At 39.2% G+C, this 10,351-nt stretch overlaps 1 protein-coding gene across 1 annotated transcript in view; it reads right to left on the bottom strand.

The window, feature by feature from the left end:
* Positions 1–2,020: 2,020 nt before the first annotated feature.
* The window catches only part of LOC105540255 (chromosome unknown open reading frame, human C5orf22), a 24,990-nt gene continuing 16,659 nt past the window's right edge, over positions 2,021–10,351 (bottom strand). The window contains exons 8-9 of the mRNA XM_011980797.1: positions 8,159–8,298; positions 2,021–4,100 (exon numbers count right to left, since the gene is read on the bottom strand). Coding sequence (XP_011836187.1) covers positions 3,971–4,100; positions 8,159–8,298 — 270 coding nt within the window. The 3' untranslated portion in view covers positions 2,021–3,970. The remainder of the gene's footprint in view (positions 4,101–8,158; positions 8,299–10,351) is intronic.

Here is a 10,351-nt window from a genome sequence, read left to right as displayed (position 1 = left end):
TCCTGTTTCTGAACTACAGGAATCAAACTGACAAGATATTAATATATAGAATGCCAATTTGCTAATTTGCAATGTTAAGATAGACCCTCCTAGTGAGTGACCAGAATGTTGACTATTCAGAGAACTTTTTCTAAGAACCAAGGTTTGTGGGAACCTCCTTAGTTATTATAACTTCATTTGTGAATGCAAATGAGAATAAAGGGAAAGGATGGTGCTGATGTCTGGAATCCCAGAGTGCAGCTAGAACAGCAAAAGCAAGAGGCAGTCCAAGACCAATTAGTGCAGAAACAAGCACTGCAACTGCAACAAAAGTGCTACCACTGAAGTTGACACAGCAGAGTAGGACAATGAGTATTTATAAAACTGACCCTCACTTTCATCTGAAGCTTAAAAAAGAGAGTCAAACACACAGAGATAGAGAATAAAACAGTGGTTCCAACAGGCAGTGGGGAGGAGGAAATGGGGAATGTAGGTCAAAGGATGCAATGTGGCTGGCACACAGGATGAGTGAGCCTAGAGATCTAATGTGCACACGAGGACTACAGTTAATAATACTGCATTTAATTCAGGATTTTACTAAGAGATTTTAGGTGCTCTTGTCACATACACACACACACACACACACATACACACAAAGGGCAACTATGTGAGAAGTGGATATGTTGATTTACTTGACTATAGTAACCATTTTACTATGTATATACTGTATATATAGTATACATATGTATATATTGATATATGTATATCAAAACATCATGTTGTACACCTTAAATGTTTACAACAGGCCGGGCGCGGTGGCTCGTGCCTGTAATCCCAGCACTTTGGGAGGCTGAGGCAGGTGGATCACGAAGTCAAGAGATCGAGACCATCCTGGCCAACATGGTGAAACCCCGTCTCTACTAAAAATACAAAAATTAGTTGGGCGTGGTGGTGGGTGCCTATAGTCCTAGCTACTTGGGGGGCTGAGGCAGGAGAATTGCATGAACCCGGGGGGCGGGGCTTGCAGTGAGCCAAGATGGTACCACTTCACTCCAGCCTGGCGACAGAGCGAGACTCCGCCTCAAAAAAAAAAAATATTACAATAAAAAATGCTGATCCTCATCAAAGTATCAGTATGCTTTGAGAAGGCAAGACTGTATGCCAAGCATTTCTGAAAGATATCAAACAAAACTCCTGAAGTTTCACTAAAGTGCTCTCTCTTGAGATGTGCGGTGAATGAGAGAATCTTGTACTGAGAAACACACCACTGACTATAAACTACGGGTAGTATGATGAATTTACTGCCAGCAATCCAGGGCCGCTGCTGCAAAAACAAAGTCAAGACTAGGAGAGATTATCATAAAAAGAGTGAAGAAGGCTGGGCATGGTGGCTCACACCTGTTATCCCAGCACCTTGGGAGGCTGAGGCAAGAGGATCGCTTGAGCCCAGGAGTTTGAGACCAGCCTGGGCAACATAATGAGACTTCATGTCTACAAAATAGTAATTAAAAAAAGCCTAGCATGGTGGCATACACCTGAAGTCCCAGCTACTCAGGAGGCTGAGGTGGGAGGATTGCTTGAACCCAGGAGGTTGAGGCTGCATTGAGCCAAGATCATACTACTGCATTCCAGCCTGGGCAACAGAGCGAGACTCTATCTCAAAAAAAAAAAAAAAAAAAATTGTGAAGGACGTTGACTAAGAGCTCCTTGAGAAGCTAGAACACACAGAGACCCATGCCTATAGGAAATATTTCTAAAGAGATCTAAAATTGACAGTCAAAAGGTTATTGTGAAAGGCTGGACTTAAATCTTTTCCCCCTGGATACTAGAAAATACACAACTTATTAAGTTGAAGTATTTGCTTACACTTAAGTTACATATTTTAAAAAGCCACTAAAATCCCATGCTTTAATGATATTAGTACACAATTCAAAACACTGTACCATGGTATCCCCTCACTGGTACTTAGAACACAAATGAAACACATCTTGATAAAGTACCTTCCTATTTGGAATGTGCAAGACATAATTTACTAAGTTGATTCAACTACTAGGGACCGAATTTTATTCTCAAAGAGATGATCACAGAACATGAGAATTAAACATTCCTATAAAAGAAACGATGCTTTTATTCAACTTGAGTTAAAACCACAATGAATCATATCAGAGTTCATGGGAATCACAATAAATGAATAGTTAACCACTCACAAAATCAAAGCCATCGACATACTGAGATAACACGCATTAATTAGTGCTATAGTTCAAAACATACCCTTTAACTTATTTAGCACGCAAAGTAACCATAAAAGTAATGTCTATACACTCTAACCAAAATTTTTAAAAATTAAAAATAGCACAATTCTACAATTCTGATTTTACCAAGAAAATAAACCTTTTTTTTGGCACATGTTGTTCTATCAAAATGGAAAGCTAAGTCAGGCTGCTCTGCTTTTCACAACATAAATAAGCATTCATGCTATCACACTTGGGAAATTAACTCGGTGACAAAAAATTCACTGGAAAATAGAATCCTTGGAAAAATGGGGTCAGGTGCCATCCACTGAGAGGCAATGATAATGTGTGTCCTTGGTTATTAGCACAAAGTCAGGCAGCACACTATAATTTTAGCTACATGCAACTCTATAGGAACACATGTGGCCTGAAAGTTACATGCAAGGGTGAAAAGAACTGCTGTGTTGGGACTGAGGAATGATGGGTGTTTGTTTTTCTTTAAATGTCATTTCACCTTTTAAAGGAAAATAAATCAAGTAGGTAGGTAAAAATTACTGAACTAAAGAGATACTAAAGATCAGAAGACTGGCAAATTGAGAAGATCCAGTTTCATGACAAGAGTGACTCAGGAAGGATGTCTCAGTCATGAAGCGGGTGGTGGAAGACAGTTTATATCTTTGGGTATTTATGGCAGGTCAGAATTAAAGATTTAACTTTTCCCCTTACTATTTACATAAAAAGCTGGTTTATCTGAAAAAGTATCAATCCAGACTTGCCAATAAAGTGGCACTCAGGGACTGTATTATTGATCTACAACGACTGCCTGGAGGCACAAAAGACCCTGAAGGACTTTTTTGATTAGCAAAACAAAAACAAAAACAAAATCAGAAAAGCAAAAAACAGTTAATTTTTGTTTGGTCAAGTTTACTCAACCAGACCACCTTGATACCAACAATGCTGGAGAGCATTTGGCAAGAGCAGGACCACAATGCCAAATTCCTTGGAAAGGTAGATTTCCTGTGATAATTTCACGGATTGGCAAATTTGTGGGTTTTTTCCCATAGCAGCTTTTGAGAATGTTAGTTTCTGGCTGGGGCAGTGGCTCACACCTGTAATCCCAGCACTTTGGGAGGCAAAGGCAGGTGGATTGCTTGCGCCCAGGAGTTCGAGAGCAGCCTGGGTAACATGGTGAGACCCCATCTCTAATTTTATAAAATTAAAAAAAAAAAAGAGAATGTTACTTTCCTATAAGGCCAGGGTGTCTTAAGTACTAAGACATGCCTGTTGTTGTCCATTCCTTCATAACATTTCTCATAACCCATAATTTATTTCTCATCTGTCTCCCCTGAAAGGGCAGGGGCCTTGTCTATTCTGTTCATTACCATATACCCCAGCACTTAATAATGTCTGGTACATGTAAGTGCTCAATAAATATTAGTTCAATGAATAAATGAAGTATGAATGAATCTCATACAGTCCAATAGACCTGGGGAGAAAGTGGAAAAAACAAAAACCCTAAAAAAATACTTAAGGAAGACAGATAAGCAACAGTTCTATCAGTTGGGGTTATTAGATTTGATGCCAAAAAATTTACCATCATTCCACAACTGACAATAGTTGTTTAGAGATTCAAAATATCTGAAAGATTTCAATTGAAAGTTAATATAAAAAGTGTTCTCTGGAAGACTCATTTACAAATAAATTAATTAAAGGCCTGTTACTAAACCAAGCTACAACAGGAGCCTAATGTTTTGTTTGTTTCAAGATGGAGAAGACTCTGCTGCATACACTTGGAGGTCTAGATTTCCATAGAGGGCACGTAGCATATTGAGGACCTTTTCTTGAATGCTGTCAACTTGGTCAGAAGGACAGTAATCATCCAGGCTTGACCTAGAACCAAGAAGAGAAAGAGAAAGAAGAAAAATACACATAGGATAAAATCATACTGTGAGGAAAAGCTGCATGTGTTGATTTCAATGTAAAACAGAAAGTAAGGTGTGCTGAATTTTGGATCAATATCAGTTGAAAGCTAGTAAAGGTTTACCTTATGTTAGGCACCTCACATAAATTATGTTCTTTAATTTTCACAGCAACTCTATGAAAGAGGCACAATCAGCATCCCTTTAAAGATATCTGAAACAAAGAGATTAACCTGTGCAAGGTGAAATGTGGTGTGAGCCTTAGTGCTTGATTGCTAGACCACTGTTTGCCTGAAAGTGAGATGTTGCTTGGGAATACAGGGGCTTAGTATCTTAGTGATGAGACATCTTTTATTATGTGTGCGCTAGGGCTAGAAATAATGAGAGTCGAGGTTTTCCAACTGATAAAAGGATTCTATTTCTAAAAATGATTTGTTAACCACAAAATTATAAAGGATCCACGGCTTGGTCCAAAATGAAATGTGGCGATGTACTGGTGTTGGATTTACTTTCCTAGGCAGTAGGAAGCAGAAAAGAGCAAAGTAGGTTGGGGCAGATATCTGTATTTTGGGAGTCTTTCCAGAACTTACCAACTACAACCTGAGTTGCACTGGGCAGTTACAATGCTGCTGCCAATTACAACTGGATTAACCAGTGTCTCCTAGTTCTGGATAAGGGTGAATAAAGCCTTCTAGAGGATAGAGTGAGAAGAGCAGCACAGAAATCTTTATAGAAGGAACTGGAATTAGTTATCTGGCCTACTCCTTAGTACAAGTATTTCAAACCTAAAGAGATAATCTGTAAGACCACTGATAAACTCCATACTCTGGTAACCAGGCTATTTTTGTGGCTTGATGTGAAAATTTAAGACACAATAAATAATATAGAGAAACTTTATTTTTATTTTTTATTTTTCTTGAGATAGTCTTGCTCTGCTGCCCAGGCTGGAGTGCAGTGGCACAATCTTGGCTCACTGCAATCTCATCCTTCTGGGTCCAGGCGATTCTTCTGCCTCAGCCTCCTGAGTAGCTGGGATTACAGGTGCCTGCCACCATGCCTGGCTAATTTATATATTTTTAGTAGAGACAGGGTTTCACCATGTTGGCTAGGCTGGTCTTGAACTCCTGAACTCAGGTGATCTGCCCACCTTGGCCTCCCAAAGTGCTGCGATTATAGGGGTGAGCCACCAGGTCTGGCTTGAGAAACTTTATTAAATACTAACATATACATATGAACAAAGGCCTACTTTATTTTTTGAGACAAGAGCTTCCTTTGTTGTTTAGTGGCATGATCATGGCTGATTGCAGCCTCAACCTCCAGGGCTCAAGCAATCCACCCACCTTGGCCTCCCAAAGTGCTGGCGTTACAGGTGTAAGACACTATGCTCAGCAAGACCTACTTTAAAGTATCATATGTAAAAACTCAATTTATAAGTCTTAACGAATAAAGCGTACTGCAATACTTTTGGAAAGATTTTTGACTTTTTTTTTTGAGACAGGGTCTCATTTTGTCACTCAGGCTGGAGTGCAGTGGTGTGATCTTGGCTCACTGCAGCCTCAGCTCCACAAGTAGCTGGGCCTACAGGCACATGCCATCACGCCCAGCTAATTTTGTGTGTGTGTGTGTGTGTGTGTTTTTGTAGAGATGGGGTTTTGCCACGTTGCCCAGGCTGGTCTCAAACTCCTGAGCTCAAGCGATCCACCCACCTCCAACTCCCAAAATGCCAGGATTACAGGTGTGAGGCCACTGTACCTGGCCAATTTTTGACTTCTTTAAATACTATTAGAATGGTTCTTAATGGGAGCTACTCCCATGAAGGTGTTTTGAATATCTCTTAGTACATTTTTGATTGACACAATGAATAGGGGACGCTACTGACATTTAGGGGACTGGGACAACAGGGCTGCTAGAGGGCTTGCAACAGGCAGGATCATCCTGCAATATGAATAGCTGTCCCGTGTCTTGAATGTTTTCAAAGTCTACTGAGTACTGATGTAAGTGAAAAAGTGATTTTTAATTTTTTGAGCCTATGACATAGTTTGGCTGTGTCCCCATGCAAATCTCATCTTGAATTGTATTTTCCATAATTCCTATTGCAGTGGGACGGACCTGGTGGGAGATAATTGACTCATGGCAGTGGTTTCACCCATACTGTTCTTGTGGTAGTGAATAAATCTCATGACATCTGAGGGTTTTATAAGGAGAAACCTCTTTTGCTTGGTTCTCATTCTCTCTTTGCCTGCTGCCATCCATGTAAGACATGACTTGCTCCTCCTTGCTTTCTGCCACGATTGTGAGGCTTCCCTAGCCACGTGGAACTATAAGTTAAATTAAACCTCTTGCTTTTGTATATTGCCCAGTCTCAGGTATGTCTCTATCAGCAGCATGAAAACAGACTAATACAGCCTAGAACTGAACACTTTATTATATAGAAAAGTATTTTTAAAAAATGCATTAAATATGAACTAAATTTTCCAGGAATGCAACTACTCTGTAAATTGGGGAAAGACTGGACTTTAACTGCAGATCCTTATGAAGAGACTGTTCAATGACTGAAAAAATGTCATTATGGCAGTGCTGTTCATGGCATCTGGTCAACACATGGTATCTGCATTTGTAACTGCTACATTTACATCATGTAGTGTAACTGCTATAGTACATTTTTAACTGCATGTCTTAAATATGTGAGTCTAGTTTGGCATTTTAATATATTTTATTATCAATTACTTTAATTCCTCCTATGTGTATAGGTATTATGTGTATAGTAGGTTATATTACATATATAATGTATATTATCTATGTATATTATGAATATTATCTATATATATTTAAATTACATATAGGTAGGTTACATTATACGAGGTTTCAGAATGATAAAAGGATGTTACAAAATGTTTGTCATGAATTACATATTATTAGCCTGAGTACTTAAAGTACTTATTTTAGAACCTCATACTTCCATACAAAACCAGCCCAAAAATTAACATAGGAAAGCATTATTAAATTGTTATAACTATTCAGCAATTATATTCAAATTTAAAACATGGCAGCAGCTAAATATTAATTGGTAGGACACAGAAATGAGAATTCTTGTGTTCATCTGAATCTTACCAACTGCAAAGACAAGGTAACAATAACTACATTGTTTGCATATCATCACTAATAGGGAAGAGAAAAAGGCCAGGTGCGGTTGCTCATGCCTGTAATCTCAGCATTTTGGGAGGCTGAGTTGAGTGGATCACCTGAGGTCGGGAGTTTGAGACTAGCCTGACCAACATGGAGAAACCCCGTCTCTATGAAAAATACAAAATTAGCCAGGCGTGGTGGTGCATGCCTGTAATCTCAGCTACTTGGGAGGCTGAGGCAGGAGAACTGCTTGAATCCGGGGGGCAGAGGTTGCGGTGAGCCAAGATTGTGCCATTGCACTCCAGCCTGGGCAACAAGAGCGAAATTCCTCTCAAACAAACAAACAAAAAAAACCAGGGAAGAGAAAATACAACATCTAAATTTTGAGCTGAGTAGGTAAAAAAAATTGTATTATTTTATTAGTAATTATTACATTTACCTACAGAAATTGTATTAGCTTCCTACTGCCGCTATAAAAAATTGCCACAAACTTAGTAGCTTAAAGCAACACTAAATTATTATCATATACTTTTGGAGGTCAGAAGTCCTAAAATAAAGGTGCCAACAGGGCTGCATTCTTTTTGTAAGATCCCAGGCATAATCTGTCCCCTGGCCTTTTCTAGCTTCTAAAGGCTGCCTGTGTTCGTGGCCTCCATCTTCAAAGCTGGCAGGGCAGAATTTTCGAATCACTCTCTCTGATTCTGACCCTCCTGCCTTTCTCTTCTAAGGACCCTTGTGATTACACTGGGCCCACTTGCTGAATCCAGGAGAATCTCATCTCAAAATTCTTGAGTTAATCACACTGAGAATTCCCTTTTACCATATAATGCAACACATTCACAGGTTCCAGAGATTAGGATGTGCACATCTCTAGTTTGCCATTATTCTACCGAACACACTTACCTTGCAATTGTCACAAGAGTAGGATTTGGTAAATTTTTCAGTAAATAATGCACAGATTGAATAAGATACTCTATTTCTTGTTCTGTGCTGATATGGTGAGGAAGTTCTGAATAATCGCAGGTTAAACCAGCCTGGTGAACCTGAAAATAAGACAATTAAAAATTACACTGTATGACAGTTGTTTTTATAAGCTTCTTTAATCATTAATGGTCTTATTGACAAATCTTTACTTTTATTGATACATAAAAGATGTGCATATTTTCAGGGTATATGTGATAATTTAATACATTCATACTAGCATATAAAGATCAAATTAGGGTAACTGGACTATCCAACACCTTAAATATGACAAACTTTTAATTTTTAATATCTTTATGCTTTGGGATTATTTTTTCTCTAACAGTTTCTATGTCATAAAAGTTATCTGCTCTCTGAAGTGTTGGTAGAACTCACCTATATACTGTCTGGGCCAGATGCCTCTTCTTAGAATAATTCTTTACTTCTTTATTGATTATTGGTCTTTACTTGAGTTAATTTTGGTAATTCGCATTTTCTATCAAATTATCCATTTCATCTAGATTCTAAAAAGTTGAGGCCAGGCATGGTGGCTCATGCCTGTAATCCCAGCACTTTGGGAGGCTGAGGCGGGTGGATCACCTGAGGTCAGGAGTTTGAGACCAGCCTGACCAACATGGAGAAACCCCGTCTCTACTAAAAATACAAAATTAGCTGGGTTTGGTGGCACATGCCTATAATCCCAGCTTCTAATCACTTGAACCCGGGAGGCAGAGGTTACAGTAAGCTGAGATCGTGCCATTGCACTCTAGCCTGGATAACAAGAGTGAAACTCTGTATCAAAAATAAATAAATAAATAAAAAGTTGATACAAAACTGTACATAATATTCTCATCTCATTTTTAACACATTATTTTACTTACTTTTAAAATATTAATACATGCAACTAATACTATATTCCAAGCTGTGAGAGGATACAAGATAAAATATATTTGTCCTACCTTATTTAACCAACTGTTTTCTTGTGTATCCTTTATGTGTAACCATAGACTACTGCTATCTACATATGTGTTTTAAATTTAAATGAATGATGTCCAGTCTTAGCACTAAACTAAACTTGCCTGAAAGTTAGAAGTGGCTCACACGCTACCATTCTGCAACCTTAACTTTAATGTTTTGAAAAATGGAACTTAACTATGTCATAGTTTTGCCTAGAGTATACAAGTGCAAAGCATGAAAAAACACACTAATCAACTATTTTACTAGAGGCTCTGGATACACATCAACAATTTAACTGGCAATAATCAGTCAGTGTGATAAAAGGATGAATTCTGAATGTTCATTTTGCCAAAATGGTAAACCTATTTAGCGTTCTATCTCTGCAGCTGTAGGCACATCATAATTGATTATATAATCTGTGACTGAACCCTAGCCATTCCCTGTCCCCCAAAAAACATCAAACCCACCCAGCGAAAAAAAATCCAGATGCAATGTAATGATTAAAGCAGACCTGCCTGCAGACATATTTGATAATATTGTATGAACTCAAAGCATTTTCTTTCTCTTTTTAAATATGACACAAAGTCTCACTCTGTTGCCCAAGCTGGAGTGCAATGGCACGATCTCAGCTCACCGTAACCACCCAGGTTCAAGCAATCCTCCTGCCTCAGCATCTCAAGTAGCTGGGACTACAGGCGTGTGCCACCACATCTGGCTAATTTTTGTATTTTTTGTAGAGACAGGGTTTTGCCATGTTGCCCAGGCTGGTCTCAAACTCCTGGGCTCAAATGATCTACCCCTGGCCTCCCAAAGTGCTGGGATTACAAGTGTGAGCCACTGCTCCTGGCCTCAAAATATTTTCAAACCTTAAGTATCTTGTAATAATCTTAAATACCATTTTTTAAAAAATGTAAGTCTTGGCTGAGCATGGTGGCTCACGCCTGTAATCCCAGCACTTTGGGAGGCCGAGGCAGGTGGATCACGAGGTCAGGAGATCGAGACCACGGTGAAACCCTGTCTCTACAAAAAATTAGCCGGGTGTGGTGGCGGGCACCTGTAGTCCCAGCTACTCAGGAGGCTGAGGCGGGAGAATGGCGTGAACCCAGGAGGCGGAGCTTGCAGTGAGCCAAGATCACACCACTGCACTCCAGCCTGGGTGACAGACAGAGACTCCGTCTC

This window comes from Mandrillus leucophaeus, unplaced genomic scaffold (assembly GCF_000951045.1).
Source record: "Mandrillus leucophaeus isolate KB7577 unplaced genomic scaffold, Mleu.le_1.0 Scaffold218, whole genome shotgun sequence".
Lineage (NCBI taxonomy): Eukaryota > Metazoa > Chordata > Mammalia > Primates > Cercopithecidae > Mandrillus > Mandrillus leucophaeus.
This window is presented reverse-complemented; position numbering and strand designations above follow the sequence as displayed.